The sequence below is a fragment of the Lissotriton vulgaris genome, chromosome 6, assembly GCF_964263255.1.
Source record: "Lissotriton vulgaris chromosome 6, aLisVul1.2, whole genome shotgun sequence".
NCBI lineage: Eukaryota > Metazoa > Chordata > Amphibia > Caudata > Salamandridae > Lissotriton > Lissotriton vulgaris.
In genome coordinates, this window is record NC_141694.1 from 910,848,051 (window position 1) to 910,862,837 (window position 14,787).

The 14,787-nt window shown below is 46.0% G+C and overlaps 1 protein-coding gene across 6 annotated transcripts in view; it reads right to left on the minus strand.

Moving 5' to 3' along the window:
• The window catches only part of BIRC6 (baculoviral IAP repeat containing 6), a 2,386,688-nt gene that overhangs the window by 2,299,755 nt on the left and 72,146 nt on the right, over positions 1 to 14,787 (minus strand). For all 6 annotated transcript variants that reach the window (XM_086926902.1, XM_086926900.1, XM_086926901.1 and 3 more), the window contains exon 4: positions 4,091 to 4,284. In XM_086926902.1, coding sequence (XP_086783028.1) covers positions 4,091 to 4,284 — 194 coding nt within the window. The remainder of the gene's footprint in view (positions 1 to 4,090; positions 4,285 to 14,787) is intronic.

Here is a 14,787-nt window from a genome sequence, read left to right on the forward strand (position 1 = left end):
GTGAGAGGCATCTGTGGTCACTAGTGGTACTGGTTTCTTGAAAAGCCTTCCTTGCAAAAGGTTGTTGCTGTACCACAATTGAAGAGAGCAGTGCGCATTGGCCTGTATCAACACTAGACTTTGCCAGTAACCCTTTACTTGTGACTATTGAACCATGAGGTGCTGTTGAAGGGTGTGTATGTGAAGCCATGCAGGGGAACAATGGTGATGAAGGCCACCGTCATCCCTATAAGATACAGAACAGTGCACATGGAGCTGACAAATGGGCTGAAAAAGAGGTAGCAGCTGCTGCAAAGCTGTGACTCTTTGCTGATTGAATTTAGGCTCTGCCCTTGACTGTGTCTAAGAAAGATCAGTGAAGGGTTGAATTTGTAGATGTGCCTTAGCAGCATGTATGGTGAACCATAAGCTGTAGAGCAGTGTGAAAACCCACCCATTGCAAATACACATCTGCCACCACTTCTAGGGACTTCTTAAACACCATAGGAGCCTTGGTGACTCCGAAAGAAGTTCTTTAAGATGTCAGAGTCGTCCACTTGCGACCTAGAAAAGGTAATGTTGATGAGCAGGGTGGATGGGAATGTGGAAGTAGGGGTCCTTGAGGACAAGTGCCATAATATAGTCATCCTGACTGAGGAGAGGAATGGGATCCTGCAGATTCGTCATGTGAAAATGTTCTCAAAGGATGTACTGAATGAGGGCACTCAGGTCAAGGATGGGCCTGAGCAAGCAATCCTTGTTGGGTTTAAGAAAGTAGAGCGAGTAGATGCTGCCCCCCTGGTGTTGCAGAGGCACCCTTTCTATGGTACCATTCTGTAGGAGGGCATGCACCTCTTCCTGAAGGAGGATATGGCATTCCTAGATGAAGGCTTGAGTACAAGGTGGGATGTTGGATGCGCTTGTGTGGAGTATAAAGCAATAGTCTTGTTGGACCACAGCTAAGAACCACTTGTCAGACACAATTTGTAACCAAAGAAGGAGGAAATAGTGTTCTCCAGGGCTGCTGTACTCAAAGAAGCTCCATTACGTGGTGGTCTGGAGTGACCCATAGACGGGACGGTCTCTGTATTTTTCTTGATTTTCTCTAGCCCCTAATCAAACTGGGACCCAAAAAAGTGCTCCCCATTGAACGGGAGGTTGATGAGATGATGCTGTACCTTGAGCTTGACCTTCGAGATACAGAGCCAGGCATGGCACCTCAGAATGACTCTAGAGCAATGTTTTTTAAACTGGGGCTCAGGGACCCCTGGGGTTCCAAGAAGCATACCTAGGGGTTCCCCAATTGCATAGAAAATACATATAATTAACAGATCAATAAAGTGTAAATAAATAAAAAAGCAATATGTAAAAACAATTTTTTTACTTTCTGTAGATGTGAAGGAATTTGAAATTGGAGGCTAAACATTAAGTTAGTATCCTGAGATTGATTTGTGGGAGCAGTGCAAGTGCATCAAACAGAAAATAGCATGGATAATGGGTGGGCTCAATTGAATTTATAAACGTTCCTACCTTGCTACTAAAATTAATAATTTTTTTTATATTTGTTTGTGAATATTTCATCAGTTGTGTATGTGTTTGGTGAATGCTGATTTCTGTACTTTTAGTGTATTGTTTGGATTCTCATTATAAAAAAAGCTTAGGCTGGGATTCTCGGTTTCCAATAGCAGCTTATTGGGGGCCCCAGATTCCAATAATGATTCAGTGGGGGCTCCCTAAGTTCCGCAATGAAGTAGAGTCCAAAAGGTTAAGAACCACTGCTCTAGAGGATGTGTCAGCGGCATCTAAGGTGAAGTGAATGCTGGTGTTGGAGATCAACTTGCCCTCAGACTATCTCCTCACCCAGTTACTTGTACTTCTCGGGGAGATGTTTAAAGAGCTCTTGCATTTCCTGCCCACTGTGCCCTGTCAAAGTGAGAGAAAGAAACAAAATGGCTATCCACCAATGGGTTGCTGCTTCAACTGCCACTCTATTTGCCATTTTGTCCATATTTTACTCTTTGTCTGGAGGAGGTGTGTCACTGGTGAGCTGGGCAGAGGGATGTTTGCAGGCAGTGTGGGCCAGTGTAGATTTGGTGGAACCAGCCTCTTAATGTATGTTGGGTTGCTAGTAGAGGATTTACACTTTTTCCTCTACTCTTGGTGTGGCAAACATAGCCTTGAAGGCCTATTTAAAGGTCTCTGGGGCTGGTTTTAGTACGGTCTTGAGCATGGGCAGGAACCGGATGGTTCGCTCAGATTTTGAGAGCTCCTCAACAAAAAAGTTGTCCTTCTCCCGAGTAATATGCATGCCCACTTTGTGGTATGCCTTGGTGTAGTCCCTAACTGGACTTTGATGTTGATCCGAATCCCTATCTAGGGGGAGTAGCGGGGATGGTGTCTACATTTTAGTAATCCTAGGGATCATCTGGAAGGAATCGCTGCTCAGGCTAATTATAGAAGTCGAACGGCCCACAGGGGCTACCTTGCTCCGAGAACAAAAGAGTTGAATCTATGGCAACTCTGGTGGAGGCAGACGGGGTGGTGTGCATACGCATGGTGGGAGAACATGGGGAAACGTTGGTGGGGTGGGCTGTGTGAAAGGGGAGGGGGACTGGTGGCTATGTCCCTTCACTGCTTCGGTACCGGCTCGGGTAAAGTAGGTCTAGAAGGAGGTCTTCCCTCAAAGACCGGTCTCCTCTTTCAAGGAAGAAGTTCTGGAGATAGCAGTAGAGGCAGTTTGATTAGGATTTTGCCTGTGACTTGGTGGATGAACAGTAGTTTTTCTAGCATCCAGTTCCTGTTGGAGACGCTCTAGGCTCAGGGCCTGATGGCCTAGTCTCCTGGCTTCGATGGAGGCCTTGAGGTTTCAGCGTCAATGGGGTCTTTGGAATTGGCTTTGAATAGGACATATGGTGGTCAGCGCCCTTAAGCAGCTCGTGGGGGTCAACACCCTTGAGAGAAGGCTTGCTCCGCTTCAGAACCTTCTGCTAGTGCAAATCAGAACCGGCAGGCAGCGGCACAGCTTGCCTTGGATTTTCTCGAAGTACATTCTCAGAGCCCAATGTCTAACTCCATCAGGAGCAGTGTTCTACCTTGGAGTGGGACTTCTTTTGGGACCATCACTTGGTGTGGTGGGACTCGGGGGCCATAGGTATACTCATAGACCTGAGCATGCTCTGTGTGCATGAGCTGGTCTTCGGCACTGGTTTGACATCTTACATCTCCTGGTAGTCAGACTCTCTGTACAACAAGGTCTTTGGAATGGGTGTCAGCCCTCTTGCTCTTCGGCAATGAGGGCATTATCCTCATCAAGGATTTCCAGGATGCCAAGGTGCTCTGTTGCTACATTTTACTGTCCTCTTAGATCAGAAGGTGAGGCATGACAACTTGTATGGAGGAGGGGAGGGGGGCTTACAGGCACAGATTGCAAATCTCTTGGGAGTTCAGCCAATAGATATTTAGAATGACATTCTCTGGGGACTGAAGCGTGGAGACTAATTTTACAAAGATGACCCTGGCTGTCGGATTAATACGGTAGTAAGTAACAAGATGATCAACTCTGCAACTGGAGGATACATATTTTCACCCTATTGGGGTATTATACAACTCCCCCTAGAGAGGCTACTAACTGCAATAATGAATTCCCATGGAACAAGACTCTCCAGTTCATACTCAACAAAGGGTTGAAGTGAATGACAACAAACTGAAATTGTAAACTATTGTGTTCTTTGTAAAAGAAGAAGAAAATACTGCAAATAGTGTGGAAGACTGGTGTTATTTGAGAACATGGGCATTCTGCTGACTCTATTGCCCAACTGGAGATGTTTTAGTTGAGCTGGAATTGAAGAGACCTGTTTTGTTCAGCAAATGAGAGAATTTCAAGCAGATGAATATTATAGATGTTAGACATTACTGTCTGGGATGAAGAGTGCTACTAGTAATACAAATAAATCCTAAGAACAGTAATACTTACCCAGTTAATCTAACTTTACACAAAGTTAACCACATCTAGCCATTTGAGTTCATAAATATATTTTTTATTAGTGTATATTTAAGAAAAAGCAGAAAGGTTAAGAAATATGGACTGTAAAAGTACACTTCAAACCCTTACCTGTCGACAGATCTGCCAGGTCCAACGCCAAGTTCCTGTCTTGCACTAGGTAGGAGGTAAGATAACCGGTCCATCACAGAGGATGCAACAGGTAAGGCAGCAACATTCTGATTGATCTTCTTGAGTTCATTTACAATGGCACCGGCGACAGACTTCAATATGTGATGAGGAAGATGCAATGTGACTGTGGCCCACTACATAAAATGATTAAAAATAATCAAGCATCAGCTGTGCAAAGTACACAAAAGAAAAAGTTTGATAGTACTCCTAAGACAAAACACAGAGACGGCGAGGCTTCCCACAAATATTAGGTTTGTAAATTGTGCTGTAATGTCCACCAAATTGTGCAGAGAAATCAGAAATCCACTCTAAAGGCCATTGGAACTCAGCGAGAGTGTAACTGTCAGACAACAACATATTAATGTACTGCTTAGTTGATTCACACACAATAAAAGATATTTTGCAGGTCCTAATTTACCACACAAATGTAACCATGGCCAACCAGGATTGAGAATTTCCTAGACCAAGTTAACTGGCATACTCTGTAGGAAACTGTTCCTCATCTGGAAGGTATGATTTCGACCGTGTAATTGTGTTTCTCCATCTTGGGTAGTGTACGTACAACATAATACGACAGGTCCAGGAGGTACCCGGAATGCTTGAAATATTTATAAATGTATCTTGCTTTAGGCGGGTGTAGCTGTTGCAGCACAACAAATGTCACACAAGCAAGGAGGTTCTTCTTTCTGAGTAATTCAGCTTAGCAGATACCCTTCAGCAAACATGCCAAGCATGAGATAAGGAAGAAGAGGCAACTGCAATCTGTTTGGACCACTGGTCAAAGAGTGTTATTGCCCACAAGCCAGAGTCATCGGTGGTCAAAAACCTCCCTGGAATAGCATAGGATCCAAGATGGCAATCCCCACCTTGCTGACAAATCAGAAACCAAAAGAAGTACAGTAAAGATATACACAGTCAATTGAGAAGGAGGGGAGCTGCAGAACATCACTGTGCTGCGCTCAAACAAAATAATACAAATGTCACAATCTATTGTAATTTTATCACCTCCCCTGTTGTCAGAGACAGATACCTAATAAAAGGGAAATGTGTTAATATGAACAAAAACAAAATTCATTTATATATATATATATATAATAACGTAATACTCCCCCCAAATACGCCTACAAATTAAATGTGAAAAAAGCGAAAGCAACAGTATAGTTTGGTGAAAATGTTAGTCAATGTCACGTTTTAAACTAAAAAAAAAAAAAAACACAGAAATTCAACAGTTGGACTTTACGGAGCTAACTGCAACTTGTGCCATCGCTATTCCCAACTTATGACCTTCCCCATATCACATCTCTCATGAAATGATCAAGGGCAAAATTGTAGAAATCACTGATAACATACCAACTTGTTGACTCAATCTTCTGATTGCCTACAACAGGTCATCTATCTGTAGAAGCTTGGCTACATGGCAAAAGTTTATGTAGTAGGTGGTTGCTCTAAGGGGCCTTGAGCGTATGGAAAAAGTGGTCTCTGCATGAACAGTTGTGCATAAGAGTGAAGACTTTACGCACCAGGTAGCTGCTCACCCATGTGTGCCCTACTGCCCACAAGAGTTCAACTATCTGCTAAGTGCTCAGTACAGGATGAAAGCTATGAGCAGTAGGGCCTTCACCACCTAAGAGGCATCGGATGTGTAAGGGTAGTAGGCTCTCTGTAAAGTGGTTCTTCTCAGGGCAAAAACCGTTCACAATAAGTACTTTCCTAACCATGTGTGGTCGATTGCCCACATTCAAATTGCTTTCCGCAAAGGATTCAAGACAAATGCTGTGCATACAAGGGGCTTGACAAAGTACAGCAGCTTGTGAGTGGAGTGGGTTCTCCAGGTAAAGTTGTTCACAGCGCAAAGAGTCTGCAGCACAGGCTTACCCACTCGTGTCTAGTTGACTGCCCCCATGAGTTGGGCTATTCACAAAATGTTGTTAGAGGACCAAGGCTGTGACTAGGAGGATCTTCGTTCATTTAAGGCACTATGTAAGAATGATAATTTACGATTTACATGAATCTGTGCCATTTAGTAATTCATTTCATGTCGCATATTCTTTAGTGATTTATAGAATAATTTCAAAAGCAGTAACTTCAATTAGGTCATCAAGGATGTTATTTGACAGCAAGTGATGTGATATGTTCGGTTTATACGCAGAGCATGGTCGGGGTGAAAATAAAAGTTAGCTCAGAAAACTAACTGGGGACTTTAAAACATGACATTATACCTGACATTTTCGCCAAACTATAACTTCACTTTAACCTTTGAATTTTCCAGTGAATATCTGGGATATTTGTAACATTGAGTAATATCTTATTTCCATACCCAACTAGAACATTACATTAGCCTTCGGTTTTTTCAGCTGACTTTTGTTTTTTGTTCTTTACATAAAGTAAGATCTTCTTACCAAACCAGACCTCCACGGACAGCTACATCCCTGCAGCCAGGCCCTTTGCCCAACAGCCCACAGGCAGCCAATCCCCTGCTACACATGGCGTGCGCCCAAAACCTAACCCCTGCCTTTCTATAAAAAAAAATTGGGCCCGCTGCATTAGGTTTAGCTAATTTTTTTATCTAATTTCTCAAAAACAGTTGAATAGCTTTCGGAGTAAAGATCTAGCTTTCTGCAAAATGTGGTACAATTCTGTCCAGCCATATTTTCCGTACCGCTGCATTATATTCCCTATGGAAATTGTATGGAGAAAAAGCTTTTTGAAACCGAACCTCTCAAAACTTTCTGGGAAGGAGCTGAAGGGGATGACCTTTTTTTTTTAACAGTTTAGTGAAGATTTATCAAAAGATGCTAAAGTTACATGCATACACACAAGCTTTAATGTATTGCACAAGCCAACTGGGACTATATATCTTCCATTCTTCAGGGCTGACAAAAGCAAATCTACGTGCTGGTCCTGATGTCCCCAACAAGTAGTAAGTGACTTAGCTTCGATAATGCTCTTTCTGGTGGATACTCTAGCTAACATCAGATTCGTCATGTTATAGATATTCCCCCAGGCTTCAGAAAGGATATGGAAAATCAAAAGCAGTACCCTGTGCACCGGCTGGTGGAATTGTGCGGTGCCACACCATTATAGTTTCGCTCCAGAAGTGACAATCAGGGCTGTATATGAGCACCATCCAAGATCTGATGTCAGTTGATTTCTAAGGCTTGTCTGCACCATCAGACACAGAGCCAATCAATAAACTTGAATGACCAGTGAGCTAGTCTTTAGATTGAGAACTTTTTAGATAGGAAAAAAAAGAGTCCATTCCACAGCACAGGGAGTTGGGAGAATTTGTAAGGAACCTGTGATTAGAGTATCCACTAGAAAAAGCGTTAATTGAAGCTAAATAACTTGTTCTTATGATGGATTGTTCTAACTGCAGACTCCTCACCTTGTGAACTGATACCAAAGCAGCACCTTCCCCAGAGAAGGGTCTATGCAATTGCTCAAACCAAATCGTACTGCAAGATTGAACAGTCAACATATCTATCCCAACAGGCCTGTCAAGGACATAGTGTTTGGTGAGCATGTCCACTGATGCCACGTAGCAGCCTGACAGCTATCCAGGGCAAGTATTCCACATGCTAGTGCAGTAGTAACACTTTGAGTGGAAAAAAACCCTCAATCCTTCAGGCAGCTGCTTCTTAGCTAAAACATACCACATTTGTACGTGGAGGATTATCCACGCAGAGACAGTTGTTTTACACACTGCAATCCTTTGCTTGCTCTCAAAAAGCCCACAAATAGTTGATCATCCACCAGATGTTCCACGGTACGATCAATGTAGAAATTGATGGCCCTTAGAGGGTTCAAATGATGGAGTCTCTCCTCCTTTTTCGAGGGGTGAGGCAGGGCAAATAACATGACGTGGAAAGCGGTTACTACCTTCGGCAGAAATGCAGCTCGCATTCTCAACACCAGCCTGTCTGGGAAGAATGTAATGTAAGGAAGCTGGGCCAAGTGAGCATGCAGCTCACTCATGAGACAAACTGACATAATTACAACCAGAAAAACAGTTTGAGTCATGAGACGTAGGGGACAGCTGTTCATTGGCTAAAATGGGGTACATATCAAATTCCAGTCTCACTGTGGCATCACAAATGGATTTGGTGGAAAAATGTGTTAACTTTAGAAAAATATCACTTTCGAGGATTTAAAATATTAAGGTTAAACCAGTAATCTCAAAAAAGCCCAAAGAGCTGAAACATAGCCTTTAACAGTCTCGAGTGCATTTCCTTGCTGGGCCAAGAACAAAAGAAACAACACTTTGCCAGCTTTGATTGTAGCGGGTCAATCCAAAGGATCTGCACCAAACCACAAACCTGTCCCAGTCTGCAGCGTACATACATTTTGTAGATAGACACCTGGCTGCCAATATCACAACAACCAACTTCAGGAGGAAGCACAAAGGAACCTAGCTGTTGCTGTTCGATCTCCAAGCATGGAGGTGCAGAGAGTGAGGATCCTGCCCTGCTGGTTCAACAGTTGACACTCATGAAGAACCAGCTTCATCGGAGGACAAATGCTCATGGCCCAGGAGTTCTGGATACCACACCTTCTTGCCCCAATTCGGAGCCACCAGAATGATGTGGGTCCGGTCAGTCTTGTTATTTTTCAAGACTTGAGCCAAGAGGGGTAGAGCCGAAAAGGCATGAAGGAGTCCTGAGCTCCACTCTAAGTGGAATACATCTCTGACAGACAGCCTTCTTAGGAACTTTAGCAAGCAAAAATGCTGACACTGCACATTCTCAGAGGTGACGAAAAGATTGTACCAAGTTCTCCCCATTGCTGAAAAACCCCCTGCGCCACCTCTGCATGTAACCACCATTCGCAATCTACTAGACATCGGTGACTGAGTTTGTACGCCCTGGCACTTAGAGCCCTCGCAGTAGTTCCTGAACACAGTAAGGAGACAGCCACTTCAAAGGAAAATAGAGCCTCCCGGCACTGGGTCTACGGCACCACTCCGCCCTGCTTCTTGCAGTACCACATGGTAGTGGTGTTCTTAGCGAGTACCTGTACTAGTCTCCCCTTGATGGATGACAGGAAGGATTACAATGCCAAGCAGGGGGCCCGCTGATCTACATCTCTCCTAGATGGTGTCCCCTGCCCAGTGATGCATCTGTGACCACAGTCACTTATTGGTGGAGTAAGGAAAGGAGTCTGCCACTAGCCTAATTGCGATCGAGGAGTCACTACTGCAGGTCTTTCGCAGTCTCCTCCAAAACCTGGATGGAAACTAATAGATTTATTTGGTGCTATGCACGCTGGAACATCAGATCCCACTGCAGAGACCACATGCGCCATTGTGCATACTGGATATGCAGGATGCAGGAGCCCAAGAGTCAAAGCAGCGTCAATGTCATCGTCACGGAGATCCAGGACAGAGGCTGAAATATAGAGAGCATATCCTGACTGTCCTTAACATTCCGTTTGGGATGGGGAGGCGCGGACACAGCTCCGTAATTTTTTTGGCACACTGATAGTGTACCCAAACGATATTAGGCACCCCGCCGTCGTCTGGAGATGATCTGCGACTGCCTGAGACGAGGTCGGCTTCAACAGCCAATCATAGAGGTACACAAAACTGGTACACTGGACCTCTGAAGGTGAGCTGTAAGCACCCAAGGGCACAGGTAACGCCAAAAGGGAATACAGTAAACTGGAAATGCTCTTGGCCCACTATGTCCACACACATCGACTGAGGGCCTTCAGGACAGGAATATGGAAATCGGAATCCGGCAGGTCCAAAGCTATCATCTAGACTCGGGGATCCAGGGCCAACAAGGCCTGGGCAGCATAAGCATCTTGAATTTGTCCTTCCTCAGGAAGACAATAAGAGGGCAGAGATATAAACTAGGAAGAAAGCCTCCGTCCTTCTTCAGCATCAGGAAGTAGGGTGAATAACACCTAGCACCCAGTTTCTACTATCGAAGCAAGTACTCTCTTTATGTCTCCTGAGGGCAAAAAAGACTGCACTTCCTCCTACAAAATTGGTCAACCTTGTTGATGGAGGTGGCAAGTGTGGTGGATTTGAAAAAAAAATAGGAAGGCCCAACTCGACAAACTGGAGGGCCCATGTATCTAAAGGTATATCGTGCCACCCTTGTAGGAAATGTTTGATCCAATCTTCTTCAGTCGGCGAGTGTCAAAATGGAAACACCTAATCGGTTTTGTGGTTGCCAGAGAGGTGGGGGTCTGAGCTGCATGTTATCCCCGATGCCATGAATGTTCTACGAGTGCCCAGTCTTGGCCACAAAGTGGTTGAGTAGAGTTGTGTCAGCAAAGCCTGGCACTATCTGTACGAAAAACCTCTAGCATACCCACAAAAGGGACAACATTGCTGAGGAAATTATCTAGGGGGCAGACAGACCCAGAGAACGCGTTGTGGTAAGGCTCTCCTTAAAGTGCAATTTTTCACCAATATAGCCTGAGTCATCAAACAGCATTTCCATCAAAGATGCCTTGACATCCCAAGAAAAGACAATAAACCTCATCCAGGCATGGCGTTGAAGCACCACATTTGTGTACATTGAGTGACCGAAGCCAGCAGCTGAGTTGCTGCCAGACCTTTTAACAAATTTGGTTGGATCCCGGTCACCCAGTATAAATTAGGCTTAAGTTCATAAGTTGTATGGAACTGCAGACAAAATTTGATAAACTGCATCCCATAAAACATAACTGTAGCGGGCTAGAATGCAGCTTGCATTGACTGAGCTCAAAGCAAGACTAGCTGACAAAAATATGCACTTGCCAAACATTTCCATGCACTTAGACTCACGGTCAGGGGTCAGTGTGGGAAAGACGTTCGGGTTCACTCTCCTGGTGGACATGTGAACCACCAGGCTCTGCGGCATAGGGTGTTGTGTCAAAAAGTCAGGGTCATCCGCTGCCGGTGTGCGGATACAAGCTAACTATCTTTTAACTGGAGGGCCAGAACATAGCTTAGCCCAAGCACCCAAGCGGGTATCCGTTAAGGCCTCATTAAATGTTAACCGAGGTTCAGTAGGAACCTGTCCAGGCTGAAGAACCTCAATTAAGACATTAGTTTTGACCTCCATTGTAGAAAGCTGCAGGCCAAAGACCTCTGCAGCAATCCTCGTGAACATCACAAAAGAGGCACTCTCCTTGGTGGGAGAAACAACCCCAGTGTCTGGGGAAGTGTCCACATCTCTAGTATTCTGTAGTTCAGCATACCAATTATTCTTTGCATAGTGAAGGGTGAATTCAGTAGTATCATAATCTGATGCAAACAACTGATTTAAGTTATGAGCTGTACCATATGGTATGGGCAGGATATCAGGGTCTGGTTGGTTAAAGGCATCTCCCCAATGCACACCCTCCCACCACAGGATAGGAGCACCCGGGGTCGAGTTTAAGCTGGATCAGAGAAAGAGGCCCCAGTGGGTATTTGGTCCTCTTCTGGTTCTCACAGCATGGATAAGAAAGGAACCAGCAGTGGGTGGCTCCAGAACCGAATTTGGTACCAAAGCTATTGCAGAACCAGGTGTGGGTTCAAGAGGCACAGATGGACTGAGAGAGAAACTGCTAGCAGAATCCCAACTGGAAGCCTCTATTGGTTCTTAGGGCCCAAAGTTACACTAGAGGGAGCAGGAAGGATGTCAAAAACATGCAGCATGGCCTCACTAAAGGTTTGTATTTGCTGCAACATCGCAGACTGGCCTGGCAATTAGGGTGGCATAGGGACCAAACTTCAAATCTGCTCCTAGGGAGTTCAGGAGCGAGCCAGGAGCTACGCTGACACCCTAGCGCCCTCTCTGGAACTTAACAGTGGAAGGAACAGGCAAATTCCAGTTTTGATTTCTGCCACTTCTTTTTAGACTTTTCTACCACAACGAGTACCTGACACAGGAAGGGGACCTTCTTTTCAACTATCATGGCGTGGAGTCTTCCAATGGTTGGCGGCATAGAGTTTAGTCCAGGATGAACTTCAGGTTCAACTAGGACCAGCTGTTGCAGACCCTTGGAGTTATGATCCGACACCAGGCACCACAGACTTACCTTGTGGGAATCAGTCACAGACATCTGTTTGAGACAATTCCAGCAAGGTTTAAACCCTGTCATTTTGGGAGGCAACATATTGCGCCTTGCCAATTGGAAAGAACATTTTGGAGAAAAATACTTATCAGAAGAAGAGGAGTAAGCTCTGGATCTGCACATGAAAGGGTAGAAAGAAAGGAACTAATGTCAGCACACTTGTGTGGTGTCAGCGCAAACATGTGTTCGAACACTGGGATCTCATTATACACAGCCCTCATTTATAAAGGGAGGAGGGAGGTGATCAGGAATATGCAAGAAGATTATGTATCTGCCTAAAATATCGTTACTGGAGAAAAAAAACGTATTTCAATGGATTTGTCTTCCTGAGGATTCCTACCTTAGGAAAGTATCTCAATACCCTGCACTAAGTTGGAAATCGAATTTAATGAAGAAATGCAGCACAGCCGCGGCAAAGCATTGTCACTGTGTTTTTCATCTCGGAGACAATAGTGTTTAGCAAACACATGTAGAGGTCACCCCATGGCCAACCAGCAGTTGTCAGGCCCTGGATCTCCTTTGATAATGACCGCAGAAGTAGCCATAGTCCCTGTGGAACAGACATGAACTCCGAAGTATATATTTGAGCTAAAGTAGAGCAGATCTTGATACATATGATGAACCAGAAAGAAATGGTGCCGAAATAATTTCATATGGAAAACAGAGGCTGCATTTAGTGTATGTGTTTTTTGAGAGCAAGGCCTAATTTATGCTAACACTGAGTCAAAGTGATAGCAACTACGAACCTAGCCTTTAAAGAAAGGGATTATAGAGATGTGCTATGTGTTGGCTCAGTTCCGGATGCATATGCATCGAAAGGATTATAATGAGTTTACAAGGTGATATAGACATTCTGACTGAAGGGAATACTTTAAGCATTAGGAATGAATTAAGCCGGGTGCGTGGCCAAGCGCGATACGAAATGGCTGCGTAGAGTGTGAGCTCCGTTGTCGGTGAGCCCTAACATCTATCCTGAAGGACTATCCTGCAGTCCTGCACACAAGCCCTTGTGCCGGAAAGGTAGCCGGGCCTGGGCCGCCCGCCCCGGTGTCTGTGTCGGCTTGGATTGCGGAGCTGCGGCCACCCTCTGCGGGCGGACCCTGCCTAGGTCTTGAAGCCGGGGCCCACAGTGTTGGCTCCGGCCCGGGGACAACAACTTCTGGCCTGCCCCGACGGTGAGGCCGCGGCCGCTGCTGATGCCCATCCGCTGCTGCCTGAAAAGCCTGAATCGGGGCTGTACACCTCAACGCTCAACCAACAAACGGCGATAAGGAACGGAGGAGGCGGCGGCGGTGTTGCCGCGGCGGCTGTCGTTACAGCAGTTCTTTTTAAAACGACGGCAGTGGAGTTGCGGGGGGGGTCAGGTGCCCCCTTTGAAACTATCAATCCCCCCCCCCCCTCTTTGACCCCAGGGGAGACCCGCTAATTTGTGTAATGCTGAGAAGCGATTTACATCAGTGCAGGCGGCATATGGAGTGGAGCACGAGACTAGGCAGGGTGAGGGAGAGATTGGCCCTCCTGCGGTGTAGTAGTGTAGCGCGCCTGTAGGACAACACGGCGTTGGACCCAGGTGGGGCATAACTTTGTGGTCGGCCTGGACGATTGAGGTGCGTAGAGCTCTTATGTCCTCCCACTTTCTTTGCTCCTGGTCCTGACTGTCGGCGCAGCCGGTGGTTGAGACTGGTACTTTCAGTGCGCCAACGATTGCCCGGTTGGGAGTTGCGGTGTGCTGAGGTGTAGGGGTGGTGAGTTGGCGGCAGTCCCTGACACTACCAGTTTAGTAGCAAGACAGTCCGAGTCCACTGACGCGGCACCTGTGTTGGCCCTCCCAGCATAGCGGTACATTGTGAAAGGATGAGACCGCGATAGCTCGCTCCTTGGCAGCACATTGAGGGCAAACTTGTTGCCATTAGACCTCAGTGACCATGTGGGGTGCAGGGCCGTACTGCTGGCCTAGGACTAGGCGTGCTGCGCAATGCGTATCAACTGTTGGAACCTGGCCCTCAACTGAATACTGCTGCTTGTGAGATGGAACGAGTGAAAGGCCCTGGGGCCAAAGGCTCGAAAACGGTCCAGGCCAATAAACTGGATCATTACACGATCACTAAGTACACGCAACGGGGAAGGCTCTCTGAAGAGACGCTGAAAGGGATCACGACTGGGGAGGAACCTGAGCTCTCCCTGAAAGACGTCATGGATGCTATTACAGGGGTTAAAACCTCACTGGAACACAAAATGGACTCAATGGCCATTGATATTAATTTGGTCAGGGCAGATATGGGAAAACTTAATGGGAAGGTGAAGCAAGTTGAGCTCACAGCTTCCAGCCTGGTGGAGGAAGTCTCACAACTACAAAAGGAGGTCCGGGAGTTGCGGGACTCCCGCAATTCCGTCAACGTCAAGCTGGATGATTATGAGGGCCGCCTCTGCCGCAACAATCTACGCATCTTGGGTGTGCCAGAAAAATCAGAGGGACAAGTCCCGACCTATTCGTGGAAGATCTCATCCTCAAGCACCTGAAACCGAAGGGCCTCAGTACGTTTTTTGTCATAGAGGGGGCGCAAAGGGTCCCGGGCCGCCGTCCC